Source organism: Bemisia tabaci, chromosome 10 (genome assembly GCF_918797505.1).
Source record: "Bemisia tabaci chromosome 10, PGI_BMITA_v3".
In the NCBI taxonomy this organism is placed as follows: domain Eukaryota; kingdom Metazoa; phylum Arthropoda; class Insecta; order Hemiptera; family Aleyrodidae; genus Bemisia; species Bemisia tabaci.
The window spans coordinates 3,497,171-3,514,305 of record NC_092802.1 but is presented as its reverse complement, the minus strand read 5'-3'; the positions used below and the strand labels follow the sequence as shown (position 1 = coordinate 3,514,305).

The following is a 17,135-nucleotide window of genomic DNA, read 5'->3' as shown; positions in this document are numbered from 1 at the left end:
AAATGTCTGTAGAACATTCTTCTATACTGAAGTATCAATATCTTTATTTTTAGTCTCTTTGGACTCAGGTTCCTTTTCCCATCGGCGGTCAACTTTTTGTGGCTAAACTTTGTAAAACCAAATGACACTTAGAATTGGCTTTTCCAATACTACTGTTCATTTTTGTCAAGAATTGATTACAATGAAGAGCATGCCGAGTTAGTAAGCCTAGCGTGATTCACACTTTAAAGTTACGCTCATGCAGTTAATTTCTAGTTTCATTTTTCTTCTATTCGTTCAATAGATAGAGATCACGCCAATAAATATCATGTGTGTAACTGTCTAACGTGCTTTTTTGCAACTATTTTTTTTTCTTGCATGTTTGAGTGTTGAACATAATAGAAAAAGATTTACTTTTGCATTCATAAAAAAGAAAATAAATAAATAAATAAATAAATAAAAATAAAAGAGAAGAAAGAGACAAGGAAGAAGAAGGAAGATTTTGTGCAATAATTTTAATGTAATACCTATAAGATAGGTATGAATGTATTCCAATATTTCAGAAGAGATGTTATGATTCTCTCATGTTTGGCACTCTATTTCTTAGGTCAATAGCACTTCCAGGGTTCAGTTTTGTTTTTTTTGTATGTACACACAGTGGAAATCTTTGCTGTGCGTTTTAAAAATGATACAAAGAAGAATTCCGTTGAATCCCTGACTTCCTTCTTTGTCTCAAAAGACACAAAAAGTTGGGTGTTTTTCAGAAGAAGTATTATTACATCACTCATACTCAAGATAATATTTATTATTGTTAAAATGTTTTTCTTCAGAGTGGATTTGACTAAAGCACACCAACTGTTTCATGCTTCTATTTTTAATGAATTATTTTAGCTTTAAGATTCCAATTTTTGGCATGCAGTGTAAAGAGTATACAAAATAAATTTTTCGTGCCAAAAACTCTTTTCAAATCTCGGCTTTCTATGTTTTAGTGACTTACCCAATTAAACTGTCATATGATGAATAGTGGTTTTTTTTATATTGCCTCAGAATAAGATACAAGTCTCTCTGTGTCTTCGCGTACGTAAGATTTTCAAAGATAATGTTAAAAAAGAAAAAAGAGAAGAAAAAAGAACTATGTTTCAAAAACAGTAATCAGGCTGTTAGATAGAAAATAAAGTGAAAAAAATAATTTTCAGCTTATCTTGTCTCCAGAAAAACTTAATTGCTCTCTGATAATCAAATTTTGAAGTTTTACACATCTTGGAGTCCAATCATTTATGCGACACCATTCTTTAATGAATAGGTTTATGAAGGTAAAAATAATGGATGAATCTGGATAGTAATTAATGAGTCTTGCACACCAATTCAGTAACACTAGCATATTATGAAAACGATCTGAATCAAAGGGCGGTAACAAGAGTTCCATTCAGCGGTTCCAATCCTTCTTTGCTCTTGACCACGAAACATGAAGAAGTTGACTGAAGCCTTATTTCTGGGATTTTTGTCATCATTAGGTCAAAAAAGGCTGAAAAAACTCTCATCATTGTCTGTCATTTGAGACGTTTTTTTAGTAGATTAGTCAGAAAGGTGCTTTAGTTCTCATTATTTCTTTGAACCATGTCTTCTAAAATTCCAACCAATTTATTTTAATTATAATTGAAATATCTCATGAAGAAATGAGAGGCCACTGTTGCAGTTAGTTTTTTCTAATTAGTCTGCCTAAAGTCTGCAGGTTTAGGGAATGTTTATTTTAATCACTAAAAAGGAAATGGCTATTCTCATTTTTCTTTGAAGTTTCTCCTGGAATACAAGAAACTGGTCCTAGATTCTCCAGGGCTCTTGTGCATTTTATTTAAAAATTATGTTGAAAATATGTGACTAATTTCCAAAGGGCAATTTCCAGTCTATTTAAAATTGATGTTACTGAAATGCATCAGTGCTGGTTGATTATCTTCTTAAGCATGAACTAAAACTTTAAAATGCATGAATTTACTCGCTGTTTTCTTAAGGATTGGAGATAATTTCCATAGTTTCCTAAAAGAATGGCTGTGAACTTTTTTTCATCGTTCTTATTTTTTGCATTTTATTCCTTCGTCTTTTCTTATAAAATTCTTTATCTCAATATGTATTACTTTTCACCAACTCTTCATTAAGTTTCCATTATTCTGTGCACTTGTATCACTCAGACTCGCATGGCAATCACAAATTTTTCCTTTGAAATTGCATTGTCTCCTTACAACATGCATATTATGTCTTAGAGGGCATGAAGCATGAATTATTTAAGATATCATTGCTAGTCATAAAAAAAATTGTCGAGTCAGCCAAATTGAAGTTTTTTTCCTGAAATGTGAGGTCCACCTTATCTGATCTGAAAAGTTGGTCCACTTATCTGAGAGTGATGCACTTTTAAGTCTAGTATTTGCCTCATTGGCTGGCTCATCAAGTATTACTGATCCAAAATTGTTTAAAAAAAACATTGAAAGGGTGGTTTGGAATGATCTCAGAAAAACACCTTATTTCACAGCTACAGCATTGCTATCTGCACATTATTCGAAAAGAATTTTCTGCTTGAAACTGACACGACCAGCTCATCACTAACTTCACCGACATACAACTAACTGCATAGGATAGTTTTTCTCCTGCAGGAAAGAGCACCTAAAATCAGAATACACAGATTCTTTTGAAAGACTTTGACTTGATACATATTTGAACTTTATGTACCGTTTTAAATTATACTTGAACCAGTAACTGCTAGGCACTTCAACACTGTAAAAATGTACATACTTTAAAAGAAGGCAAAGACTTTTGACTTTCAAACAACATCTGGTGGCGCAGGAATATTTTAAACTTCACTACTGATACCTAAAGATTTCCACTCAGTTAGGTGGTTATGTCAATGCACTTGGCGGTTTTCCTGCTTACGCACTGCAGCACAGCTATTCGTATTTGGATGGGTCAGTGAATGAGTCGATGTAACAATCGTTATGTAAATGTCAGGCATTAAAAATTGAAAATTTACAGGTGTTCCCAACCTTTCCCCATAATTTAGTAAATTTAGTACGCACCGGCAGTACACCTACAATATTTAGACTTTTTTCGTTTATTGTAAAGTGGAATTCAAATAACCAATCAATTGAAAATTTTTCACTCCATAGATATGTACCTCATTACTCTGAATAACCATATTTCTGTTTGTTTCTTTGAGCATCAGTTTTAAGATGAAAAGTGTTGGTTGTAAATCTTGAAATTCTGTAGATTTTACTCAACTAAAACTGCGGTAAATTTTCACGCAGCAGAATAATGTCCCAGGCTCATCAAATTTACATGATGTCTAATGCGTGACTGAATGAAATATCTTACACGAGGGAAACTGTACAAAATTACTCTACTTTTTGTAGTTTTGTGTTACTGTAGAGTATTTTTGAAGAGATATTCTTTACTTTTCATCCTAAACACAACCCTCAAATCATCTTCTAATTCTACAAACTCATTTTTTATCATCGAAATACATGCCTCTTGCTCACTGATCTAATCCTCAGCACCACTGGTATTGACAAAATTCTTCGGAGGATAAAATCATCACCAAAATTCTCTCTGTAAATCTAGTTAACACCCATTTAAGGAACCTACAGCACTGTGTAAATCCCTTACTCACTCTCTAATCTTGAAATTCATCAAAAATTCTTGAAAATTTTCCCAGGATATTCACTTTTTCCCATTTTGGTGATAGTTTCAGGATTGGGTTCTTTTGTTATTTTTAGGGAAATTCTAAACACTATCATATCTTTTTGTGATGTCCTCAGGAATTTAATTCTTAATCGACGGGTGTTTTCGGTTTTAGCAGGAGCTTTTTAAGTTTTCCAATTATGCCCACATCCCATGTTCGTATATCAACAGGTTGATTGCTATCCTTATACTTAGACACATGTAAATCGTCTGTAGCCAAATTGAAAATTGCAAATATGCATAGGTGTGACATTCTCGTAATCGTCAAGAGAGGAGTGGATGTTTGATATTCTGGAAATATTTTTCAGCTCCTTTGATAGAATTAAATTTCTTCCTCGAAGTGTTAGGTGTTATTTTCTTCATCAAACAGAGTTATATTCCACAAAACGTCAGTATCTTTCACATCAGATTTTTGGATGAATACATTTTTTATGTAGCAAAAATTACCTATCTTTCGTGAGTCACCTTTTCTAATCATCCATCAAGATTCATGCGCTGACTTTTTAATTTCAAACAAATCTCAATGAAACCATTTGATTAGGCATCGCTTTATCAAGTCCTCCAGTTTTTTTCAAAATAATTCTAGACAGTCTGAAAATAAATTATTGTATCAAAGTCCATTGCCAACCACCCAGAAACGACCATCCATACTTATATGTGTTTTGACTGTGAATTGACCCGGTACAGCTGACTAAACCCAACATTATCGCTCCAGTGAGATATGAGCTCAATCCATCGATCGTGTAAGTAAAATTTTTTCCATACGCTCTTTAAAGACTTCACCAACTCTGCAGTTTACGACCACGTCAGTTTCTTTTGCCATTATCGTGAAATAATTATTGATTTTTTATTTTGTGATCAAGACTATCAGATTAAAATATGCCATATGCGTCCATTTTGATAGCGAATAATTTCTGAGAGCCTTGCAAACCTCCAAGAATGATGAGAAGTCCCTATTAGATTAGATTAATCTTCATTTATAAATGATCTTTTTTTCGGGGAAAAAATCCTCATTGTGAATGTAGTGCTTAAAAAAGTGCATGCTCTCTCGTATCCTTTGGAATTTCCTCGCTGAAAAGACTGTTCATGTCAGAAAAAATTCCTCACCTTGTTTCGAATTTTACTTTTCATGTTGGCTCATGTTTCAAGTAAAAATCCTCTGTAGTTGTGTTTGGTTTTTATATATTTTTATTAGACATCAGTATAGAAGCATGGCTTGTGAAAGCATGAATTGTGTGTCTTTTTCTGTGGTAAGAATAGAATCTAAGTTTTTTTATGTGTTAAAAAAAATTTATCAGCGGTAAGAAAAAAAATCTCTAACAGGCTCATTAGTTTTCAAGGCAGTCCAGTACCAAATCCCAACAAGCTGCAAAATCCACGGCAGATCTACAGATGCTTAAACAATTTGTCTGTTCAGAATAATTGAATCAGTGAGAACGAAAACACACAAACTAGAAAAAATGAAAAGAATCAAGACATACACAAAACTGCACAGTGGGTGAAGAAGTTAGTCTAAGAAAAAGATTTTTGGTTTCGAAGGACAAGTACTGAAGGACTCTCTAAAGGTCCAAGCTAGAACAGATGTGCTAGCTTTGATGACCTTTGTGAAAATTGACTGTCTTCAATGAAAATTAAGCATTTCCGAGTTACAGAGTTGGGGTGTCTTCGTTCTCACTGATTCAATTCTAATAAGCGCAGCACAATTTTGATTTAAGTACATACATCCCTTCGAAAGTTGCCCTCTGCAAATACTACGGAGTAACAATTTATTTACAACATGATCTTTAGCGTTCTGAGCCAGGAGATTTTATTCGATTAAATTAAAACTTTTTAAGTATGGGAACCAAAAACACATGAGCAGTGCACTAATTTTCGGAATTTTTTTCAAATGTGTTGTTTCCAAAACTGTGGTGTCATATCTACGTTTAATCGTTTTCAAGAAAAGTTTGAATAGAAATCGCATTGTTTATTTTAGAAAAAAAACTCAGATTTGAACACAAGTATTATTGAAGAGCCTATAATAACAAATTTTTAATCTCTTGATTTAAAAACTGCGATGAACCGGTATTGTATTTGCAGCTCAGGTAATAAATGAATAGCATACTTTACCAAACATATGTTTTCATTTCTGTGATTTTAACTGAACTAATAGAACCTTTTTATTTTCAACAGGATACCAGCAAGGAGCCAGCCATCGCGGCCACCGTGCTCTGCATTGTATGGAAACCCAGGGACTCTCTTGGGCCGAACCCCATTTTTGCATGGCAGTCAAAACAGTGTTGATCTCCTTGACCATTCAGCGTGGTAAGCTCCTCTTATGCTATGACCTTGAAATTTTATTTTCAAGTCCAGAGTGACAGATGCTCTTGTTAAATTTTGTTCTGATGATCCATCAAATGAGAAACAAGGGGAAATTACGGAAACAAGGCTAATAACTGAAGTGGATTACATATATATTAAATTAATAGATTCAATTAGTTCAAAATATCATAAAAAAGGATTTAGAAGTAAACTAGAATGAAATTATTCGATTAAATACAAAATGAACTATGTAAAAATTGCCTGTCATTTAATTTTATAAGAATATCAGTGTTAATAATATTAAGTTGTATAGTATTTAATGCAATAACTATTATAATAATAAGGTGATCTTCCCATTCGAACTACGCATTTATTGATAGTCGTCAAAATTACTAAAAGAAGAGCTAATCTTACTACGATTCATCAAATGGAACTTTACCATTTTAAGCAAATTAAGTAAATTTGGTGTCAATTTGTAGATGATGAATTGTTCTTTCCAATGCAACTAAAATCAGCTCTCTAGCTGTCTTAGTTCAAAAGTTACAGCGCCTGTCTCAGTTTTCTTTGGATAGCCTACGTACTATCACCACTTTTACTGTATTCCCAAGGAGTAAGAGAACCTTAGCTTTTTCAGGAACCTACAAATGCTCAATCTATTCTAAAAATTAAATTTTGTTTTCTTAATACGATGGTAGGAGGAGGAAAGGAGTAAAAAAATTCAGGCTCAAATTCGTCTGAGAAAAACAGGAAATAAAAGCTTTTTAGTTCATTTAGTAAGAGCAGAAGTATATGTTACCAGTCGATTTATATTGGTAATTATAAAGATAATAGCTTGCAGTGAAAGTTCTTTGTTTTAAATACAGGCTGTGCTATTTGCTTTATTGAGAACATAAATTAATATTTGACTCCCAGGATAACGCCCCAAATTCAATCTGAACACTCTCCCGTAATTTTTTTATTATTTTCAGTGTTATTTAAAATACCTTACCTTTTTTTTGTATCAGGAACTCGACCCCAAAACGATCGGACCATTCACCTCAAAGTTCTCCTTACAATTCAATTGGCTTGCCTCTGCCGTAAGTTCCCCAAGTTATCTGATATTTATGAAAAAGTCGAAAGTGCTAATACATGCAGCAAAGTGTTTCATTAAAATAGGGGAGAAAATTTCTATCTTTATTTATTTAAAATCATTCCAAAATTTTATCTAAATCACTTTATAAAGTAGCACATTCTCTATGTTTGAAGAGGTGTACTTCAGCTTAATGCTCTATAGATGTTGATAAAATTTGCACTGTTACAATGGGCTGCTAGGCAAAGTATGAATGAAAGTAGGGGTGTCCCATAATTTTGCGGTAAGCTATCAAAAAACTTCCATCAATGAGTAGTAATTATGAAAAAACTTGTGAATAGGTATCTATTGAGAGTTTTTGGAGCCAGCAAAAATGAGCTGTTTTCCTGCGCATTAGTTTTACAGATCAATCAACAGACAGTCTTAAATTTATTAGGCACCAATGCTTCAACTCAGAACTCGTCTGTTCCCGATAAAGCCGCCTGTTTCGAGCAAGAGCGGCCTCATTAAACAAGCAGTACTGATACTTTAGTGACAAAGGATTTATTTGAACACCCCTAAATTAAAGCATCATGTTACATGATCAATCTTCAAAATTTTACGCAGGAAACAATTCTTGCAGCGGAAAGTTCAAGAATCAACTCTTTAGTGTGATATTAAATAACGTAATTTGTATTTTTCCCCTTTGTTATTACTAATGTCTTTTTTTAAGATTTGATTTCCAAACTTTTGATTGTGTAGATCACTTTCTATGAACTTATCAAAGAGAAAACATGGAATGGAGTGCTGTATTTCATACTTTGTTTGGTGCCCTATTTTTATTTATGCTTGTCTAAAATATTTGTCGCTCATCAACTTATCGAGATGTAGAGGAACTTAAGACATTCTCCAGAGATTTTTTTAATAGTGTTTTTAGTACTACTCAAAATTTTTCAAATTTCTAATTTGTTCTTTCATCCATCCAAAATTGTTTAGTTCATTTAAGTTTTAACTTCTCTAATGTAACATTGTTCACTTATAAAACTTTGCCCTCTTTTCCAGGAACCAACAGAAGATTTGGTCAAGTCCTGAAGTACGAGGCACCGTTGGACTGCCCTGGCCATCCATCATGGAAGGCTTTTACCAACCTGGTGCCAAGTCTATGTCGAACGGCTATTACCCAAGCAACTTGTACAATAACCAACAGCTCGGTGAACCTATGAGCGCAAATCAAAACATTCTGGAACATGGCCTTCGCAATGTCCAACGACCCAGCGATACCTCCATGCAGCGGTCCTCCTCCATAAACTCAGGCCTCAACAAACAAAAAGAAGGCCTCCCCAGTTCGCTTTCGAACCATTCGGGCCGATTCACACGCGGCTGTGCTGTGGAAACGGGTGTGTTGGGCAGTCATACAATCACACCCAATGGCAGTATCGCGTGGCCCAACTCTAACAATAGCATGCGGGGCAAACTTCGAGAAAAGCCAGAGCTGCGCGAAAGGCAGGAGCCAAGAAATGTTAATCGAAGTCCTGCGTTAGCTCAGAGACTCAATAGCTCAGGGAACGTAAACCACCCTCCTCCTGTGCCAAGTCCTGAAAGTAAACAGTATGTTACCAACTCTTTCTCCGCTGATCTGCTCAATTGGAACTATCCAAGCCCAAACCAACCCACTGCCAAGATGTTCGGAGCGGAAAGTGATTCGACAAATGCTAACAGTTGGAACTATCCAAACCTCTCAAACCACACAAACTCAGGTTCAAATTGGAATTTGATTTTCACCTTGCTATTTTTTTTTCATTATTTTGCCGAGAAAATTTTGTTTCTCGGAGATTCATGAAGAATTTTTATTTTCTGCGTTCTCAATAGTTATCTTGAACTCCAGAATCTGAAATAATCTCGTCGTGCCTAATTTGAAGCCTGTGGTTTTTATGCAAAAAATCCCCTATTTCATCGGGAACTGCAATGCCATAATTTTTGTTTAGTTAGAGATCAAAATCTTATTTCAGTATTGGATCCAAATAAGTGAAATTAGTGCCAATGCCATATCATACTGTCAACAGTATTATTTTCGACTATCCAGAAAAATATCGCCTCTAAAAAAACTCCTTGGATAGTATCATCCAACAGCATTTTTGAGTGACATTATTTTGTAAAAATGTATTTATAGTAGAAATTTGGCTTTCACACAGACCCCATTGTCTTTTGTTCATCACTTAATCAGCGGACTAATTATTGAAATTGATAGACAAAGAAGACATAGGGAGTATGGGGCGATCCCATTTGTCAAAACGGGTATTTCTCATAGACTAAGGGAGAAAATGATGGACTAACTATAGGTGCTCTTTTGAGTTGCTGTTAGTTAGTCTATTACCTACCTCCTTTGTCCATTCCAACCACCTGCTTCCACCAGTAGGATCGGTTCATTTGCCCTATGTCTTCTCTGTCCATAGCTTTGATAATCAATTTCAACATTCAGCCCGCAGAAAGATTTATTCCAAGAGTTCCTCTTCATGTCATATGTTTTACAACATAATTTACGGCTAAGTTTTCTGGAAATGGAACCAAAAATGAAGTCAAATTAGAACTAATCATTATAAAATTAATCCAAGTATCTGATGTCGTATATTTATTTCACTTTAATCTGTATTTTCCAGGTCCTGAAAGAAAGGAATTTTCAAAACCAGACTTCGTGAACGCCAATGGTTGGGCACCAAAACCGGATGCTGTGAATGGCTGGAGCTACGCTTTAGATAACCAGTGGAGCGAAGCAGATTCAAACCTAAATACAAAGCTCACCAATGGATCACTTGAAGATCTCCTCTCTCGATCCAGTCCGAATGGATCGTTGAAGAGGTGGGATCAGCGCAGTCCAAGCATGAGCATGAAAGGCAAAAACATCTCGCCGAACAGCTCACTACCGATGCATCCTAACGGGTGGCAACGCAATAGTAACAAGGCTGGTGATCGTGGACCGCTGTACCTGTCAGCGCAAGCTTATGAAAACGAGAATGAAAATGTGAGTGGGATATTTTCAGATTAATTCTATTTTATTTCAGGTTCTTGTTAGTGCAAATTTAAACATTTCTCATGTATTAAGTGACAAAAATAGTATGTTAAAAGAGTAGCCTACTAAAACACATTTCAGCACAAGTAGATGTTTTAAATGCTTTACCAGCCAATTGCACCGAAATTTATTTCCTCTCATTTGCTTCATGCATGAGCTTTAGAGTGCCCGTAACATCTGCAATTAACTAGAACAATATGCCAGATTTCTGTGTAGAAATGAAGAGACAGGTCAAAGTTTTGCTACCATTCTCATGAGTTAAATGGTTTTAAGATTTTTAAGTAAATTCTAAAATTTGGATAGAGACAGTTGCAGAAGTTAGCCAGTCACCATTGAACAATTTCATGGGAACAGATTCAAAAATTCCTATGTTCTTTTGAGTTAAAACACGTAATAGTCAACTTATATTCGGAAAAAAATTGTAGTTCAGGATGCTGAATAGCTTCTGCAGTTCTTAAATTTAAAAGAGGCATAGCCAAAGAAAAATCTATTTTCCAGTGGCGAGACGTGAATGATCGATTATCTATATTTCCTCATTTGAAGCTAAGGTAAAGAATCAATTAGTAAGGTGTTCGCTGCGACACTCTGTCTATCGATCCTTGTCCATAGGTTTAAATGGCAGATCAATCGATATATTGCAAAGCACGCCATGCCACTGCTATTTTCATGACCACTCCGTGTGGAGACACACAGATTCTTGAAGAGGAACAATGCCTCATGAGAAAAGTCTTTACACACATTTTTACACTGATACTGTGATCCAGTATGTAGACGGGTAGGTACTTTCGACATATAACCAATTTAAGTTGACTTTTAAGCCTGTGACCAAATTTTCCAAAATTTTCATCCTAAATGTCTCATTCTTAGTTTTGGCTTTTTGTCAATTTCATTTTTTCCCTGCCGATAATTATTTTTAAAGGACCTTTTTCTTTGCCTTATTTACAATTGTTTTACAATATTTTAGTTCATATTTCACTTCACTCCAGTTTTTCTTTTAGCTTTTCATACACGCTGCATTCTTTTCACTGTTTTTTTTATTTTTTTACCCTCTAATAATTTTGCTTTTTTATTATTTTTTAACACAGAATAACGAAGAATCTTGGTGCTAACATACGCTTAACACTCCTGTACAAAGACAGATTGTTTTTAGCATACGTTTAGCTAACAGATTTAGAGGAGGTTGAGTTTTTAACCGTAACATTTTTAATCTGTTATGCTTTTTAAGCACGCATACACACACAGTGAGTTCTCATCTTAGTATTTTGCCATTACAACGTCATCTTTCATGCATGGTCAAAATTGCTGGAAAAATCACTAGGTATTCTATAACACAATTCTCTTAGGAATTCTAATGAACCAATTTTATAATGCACCTAATCAGAAGGGTCGGCACTATCAGCGAATTCATATTATATTTTCCATAAAAAAATTGGAAATTCTATTCTTAAATTTTTTATGAAATTACTGTCCAATTGACTGAGTTGATGTCACAAAGGACCCTGCATAAAAAGTCAAGGATTTTGGTGTCGGCTAAGTTTACAATTTATCATCAACAGAGAGAGGTTCATTGGTGAGGATATTCCAGTTGTCGATTCATGACAAACGAAATCTTAATCTAGCTTCTACTTTTTTTATTTTTCATTATTACTTCCCCTTGTCTATTTAATTTTCATTTCCAGTTTTTTCTTTTTTTCTTTCAGTTTTTTGCCTCATAATTTTTATGCAAGTTGCTTTAACCCATCTCTTCCTGTTTTTCCAGGGGAACAATGAATCTAAGACGTCGTTGCAGAATTCTGAGGTCAACAATAATGGCCGGATCATAGATGAAATGAGCACTGAATTATAAATTGTTTCAAGGAATACTGGACCTCTTTTGTTTTAATCTCCATGAAATAACTCTAATTAGTTAAAAGAATTGTAATCATGTACATAGACTGTGCCGAGAAAACTGGTAGTTGGCCTAGTTTCAGAATTATGATTTTATATTTTTTCAGTTTAGAAGATATGAAATGAGGAAATTTAATTTTTACATTTCTGTCGAATTGCTGCCTCTCTGTAAATTTTTGACTAAACAGACGGAAAAAGGTCATTTTTTATAGTTAATTGTACGGACTACAACCCTCTTCAAACCATATCTCTAAAGCTAGCTTAGTTTCTTAAATCAAGCCAAATGCCAGTTGTTTTGGGACAGAATGTGTATGATTCCTGGACCATTTTGTAAATTACATGTGAAGGAAGGAAATGCAGTTAATTTTTGTAAGAAATTAGCAGCAAACTTTTCCAATTTTTTCATTTCCTTAACAAGATCTGTATATCTAGTCTAGTGTGATTACTTATCTGTAGAATTCCTCTTTTACCTCTACTGGTGGACAGTATAAGGAAAAATGCAAAATTAAGAGACAAAAACTAGATCTATTTCAATGGGCAAAGTGCGAAACCATGTACCTTTATTGCGGTGTCTCAAAATGTCCACTCCTACTTTTTTTTCTTTTCTTTCTTGAAGAGAAACGAGCCTATTTTATAGCTTAAAATTTCTAAAGTATCTTCTGCTAACACCCAAAAAACATCAGGGAAGTTTTCAAGAAATTACGTTGTCAAGTTTTCCAAAGAGAAATAAACTATGACAGGAAGTCTCCAACGTCGTAAACAGAGATACGCTGTTTCGCCTTTTTGTCATTGATATAGAAAATATCAGAAGCTTTCTCTTCAAGTCCCCTAAGTGGAAGTTTAAATAATTATTTAATTCACCAGAAATCAGGAAAATATCAGGATTTTTAATTGCTGAAATTCAGGGAAGTTTTATACTTAGTGTCTTAATAAAAAGTCGGATCTAATCAACTTTTTTAATGCTGCTGTGTTTTCCCTTCTTTGTATATTTATGAAGTAATGGGAAGAATGAGGAAATTCTCTTGCTATCTTCTTCTTTGAGCTTTGATCGCACTATTTATAAAATTTTCAACTCAGGACCTTATGAAGGATTTTTATTTATGAGTGGACACGCACCAACTCTCGAAAAAAGGTTTTCAAGTTTTACTACAATGGCTTTGTCTCAGACTGAAATTTCTGGTTGATGTATAAGTTCAAAAATATTGATGAATATTCTTCTGGTTGATACGGAATTTTGTTAAAATATATTTTCCTTCTTTTTTCCAAATACTCGTATCTGCCTGAAGATCCAAAATCAAATCACCCTCCAAAATCTTTCACTTGTACTGTGGAAGTCCTTGATTAAAAAAATATGTAATTCGTCGTAATTGTGCAAAAAATTAGCATTTTTCAGGTGCTTCCTCTATAAAAGGAGTCATCCTACGCCAATATGTAAAACCACACAAAAAAAGGAGTAAGAGCAGTTTTGGTGCAAAATTTTCAGGTTTTTGTAACTTGGATATGTTTCTAACTTCTATGTGATTTTTTTTTCATCAAATTTTTTCTGCTATTTTTGTACGATATTTGTATTCTCATTAAAGTCCCAATCACCTGACATAGCCTGAGAAAATGTTTCATGTCAAGATAATCCTCGTATTTTGTACTACTAAGTGTCTGATCTGTGTTCTTTGTAGTCGCATAGTGTTAGCCCCTACATTTTTGTACTTTTATATGTTCCCTTGTCTAAATTTAACCAAAAATGTTTGATTCCTGAGGATGGCAATTTCGAATTCTTCATCTCCAGAAGTACAACAGAGCAGCAGTTTCATCCAATAACTTTTCGTCCCTTTAATTTTTGCTTTCTTTAAATTGCTTATTTTTACCTGTAATAATTCTGTTGCAGCAGAGCGAATGAAGGGTTCTCTCTCACAAATACATGGTTATGCTAATGATAACCAAATTCTTTTTTAAATAGGTGTCGATTCATTTATTAATAAGGGACAGAAATTCTTCTTCAGAGTCAAATAAAAATTTGCTGTTAGTTGAGAAACAAGGAGATCACTGCCAAATGTTCCCGATAAACTTAATGCCATCTCGCAAAACGGTCACTTTGTACTTTTTCTCTGTGTCGGATATTGACGAGCCTTTGGTCCAGAAAAATCTTCCTCCACACCTGCTCAAAATTTTTACTGCCAAAACTTGATTACTCACAAAATATGTATTCATTTACAGAACATTTTTGTGTGAAGTTCTCTCTTATTATAGCTTTACTTTTACATCGACTGGTGAGCTTTGAGGACCAAAAACTATGAATACTGCTAGAAGATATCACTTCTCAGAATTAGTATTACAACTAATGTAAGTCACTTTTTTTGTTTTGGTTCAAATGTCTGTAACTCTTTCCTATGAGTCTCCATTTTGGATTTCACATCCAGCCTCCTCCTAAATGGTTTTTTCCCTTGCGTGTAAATATATGTGCTAAAAAATATAACTCATATTGAATCTGCACTTTTTACGTACCTAAGTATTTATTTTTCAATCTTTTCTACATTTCTTAATTTGTACTATAAGCGCTGCTTTCATCTTTAGTTTGTTACCATTCTACCGTTTGTCCAATGACTAATAATGACATTTGTACAAACTACTCATAATATTTTTCTCATTTTGTAAAGGAAGCAGAATTCGGTAGGAATTATCTTTTGTTATTTATATCATTTCACTTTGTTTATTCCTAAATTCATAGTATCTATCTTCTCACCTCAGTATGTAACTTAATATTTTACAAAATTTTCACTATAAAATAAACATTTTGTGTTCTTGACCTCATAAGTTTTTCTCATTCTACATCATAAAAATCCTTCATCACCGCATATAAGAAGCACACATTTTTCCTTTTATACATTTTTAAGGTGTTATTCTGAGGTAGAAATTTTAAATTAAGGAGCCATGGGCGAAAATTTTGTCCATTTTGCCATATCGTGCATTTTAAAGGCATAAGTAGCCTATGAAACATATTTCAAAGGTGAAAGTGCAGAAGTGCCTAGCTCGGAAAACATGATTTTCCAGGAGAGTAAAAAAACTGTCTGAATTCCTCTTTATTGTCAGTAGCAGGGTAATAATTCTTGAGGATAGCAAGATAAGATGCTTTTTCAGACTCCATCAGAATTTTGGATAATTTCTTGAACTGTCAGAAAATACAGCAGAAATGCCGAGATTCGCGTTTTCTACGAGCACTAAGTTGCCAGGTGGGCGACCCCTGACTTTGGCTCCTTAGTTGCAAGATGGGCGGCCCCCGGCTTTGGTTTCTTAGGTAGCAGGGGGGCGGTAGGGTGGAGCGTTTTGGGGAAATGTTGTCCGATCGAGTTCGGACATATGACATTCGATGCTCCTTCTGAATACGAATCGAAATGGTTATGTTGAATTTTGCCGAAAAATTCCATCTTCTGCAAGTAAATTGGACCTAAAGGGCGTAAGTTAAAAATGTGATTTTTTGAAAGATTTAAAAAAACATTCCTGCTTGGAATTGACGAGTTGTGTTTCTATGGGCAAAAATTTCGTCCGTTTTGGCGTATCTTCAACTTTAGAGGCAGTAACAGCATATTTGTGGCGCGCGCTGTTGCGCTACGCCCGTTACGGAACGGCGTGGTGTCGCTGAAAGCCGCTGTGGGTATCTTCAGCGGTCACTTATGAACCAGTTTCATGCGTATTTTACATTTTATGCATCTCAACTGTTTTTTCTTAGGTATTTTAAAATCTCGGCAGCATACTGAAGTATTAGATTAAAACTTAATCCAAACGTAAATCCAAATAATACTAAAATAAACAATGATATTTACAGATCTTTGCTAGAATTAAAATATTCTACCCAGAACCCACTACGAGGAGGTGCCTGTATCGGGTTCCACCCTCCGCCCTTTTCTTCAATGCTATTAAACAAAGTTAATTAAAAGTTTCCTAAATGTTTTTCTCTGATTTTTATAGTTAAAAACTAATATTATTCTTCTGTGGCCCTTTGCATATCTTCAATTACGGTCGAAAACCCTCAAAAATTTTTGAATTTATCTGTATTTAGTGTTATGAACGTTTCATTCAAAACCCTATGCCGCCGTTTACAAGATCGCAACTCACTCAAAAGCGGTCGTGAATTTAAATAGTTTCGCACGGATAAAATGAGTTTTCTTTGATTAACTGTGAATAATCATAATTGAAGTAAAAGTACTTTGTCCACTGGTCCATTAGGAAAGCGTAAAGCATGGATTAATGGAGCATCGATGACCAACTAAATCTTATCTGATAAGGAAATTTAAGTGTGAAACCCTTTTTTTCATCTTTGAATGATCCAAATCCACCTACAAGTTTAAAACACTAAGTGCAAAAATGCGAATCTACTGATGAAGGGTCGATTCTTAGTACCAAAAACGCGAATCTCGGCATTTCTGCCGTATCTTCTAACAGTTCGAGAAATTATTGAAACTGCTGATGGAGTTTGAAAAAACATCTTATTATTGCCATCCTCAAGAATTATTAATGAGAAGGGTAGAAGATTAATCCCTTCTGCCGACAATAATATAAAGAGGAATGCAGACAGTTTTTTTCTCTATGGGTGCCAGCTACCACACTCGCGAGTTCGTGAATTGCCATCAATAATCTGTGTTAGGTTCGGTTAAGCAATACTAAACTAACTCCTTGGCAAAGCGGAGAGTATTGCTAGATTTGAAGGCGTAAAGAAATCTTTACTATATCGATGTTATCGTAATTACAATTTGACGAATTGCACGTACGGAGCTTGCAAATTCCCGGCGATTGCTGACTCCCTGCGACTTATACACTGATAAATATTTCAGAGATAACAAGGCGCATATACAGGCAGTTTTTAAAAAAATTGAGATAGTTTTAATTTCAAGTAAAACTAGTTTTGATGCAAATTCTGTGAAAAATTCGCTCCCAAATTCCAATTTTTAAGCATCAAAATGTCAGTTTGAACTTTTATTCCGCCATAAGGATCCATGTATAATTTCGAAACTTCAAACACGTATTTCTCGAAATAGCAGAAACTGCACTTGTGCGCCATGTGCGCCTTCTCCTCCAAGCCTATCAATTATCTCGTGACGTTGACTCCTTTGGTTCTGAGCTCGCTTGGAATTGACC

General features: G+C 34.5%; 1 protein-coding gene across 8 annotated transcripts in view; it reads left to right on the top strand.

The window, feature by feature from the left end:
- The window catches only part of LOC109038050 (uncharacterized), a 434,551-nt gene extending 419,735 nt beyond the window's left edge, over window positions 1-14,816 (top strand). For 7 of the 8 annotated variants that reach the window (XM_072305518.1, XM_072305517.1, XM_072305516.1 and 4 more), the window contains 5 exons: window positions 5,878-6,009; window positions 7,011-7,082; window positions 8,117-8,811; window positions 9,712-10,073; window positions 11,881-14,816. In XM_072305518.1, the coding sequence (XP_072161619.1) occupies window positions 5,878-6,009; window positions 7,011-7,082; window positions 8,117-8,811; window positions 9,712-10,073; window positions 11,881-11,967 (1,348 nt within the window). In that variant the 3' untranslated portion in view covers window positions 11,968-14,816. Of the gene's footprint in view, window positions 1-5,877; window positions 6,010-7,010; window positions 7,083-8,116; window positions 8,812-9,711; window positions 10,074-11,206; window positions 11,363-11,880 lie in introns of all 8 variants that reach the window. The other variant, XR_011900696.1, reaches the window with a different exon arrangement.
- Window positions 14,817-17,135: the final 2,319 nt, after the last annotated feature.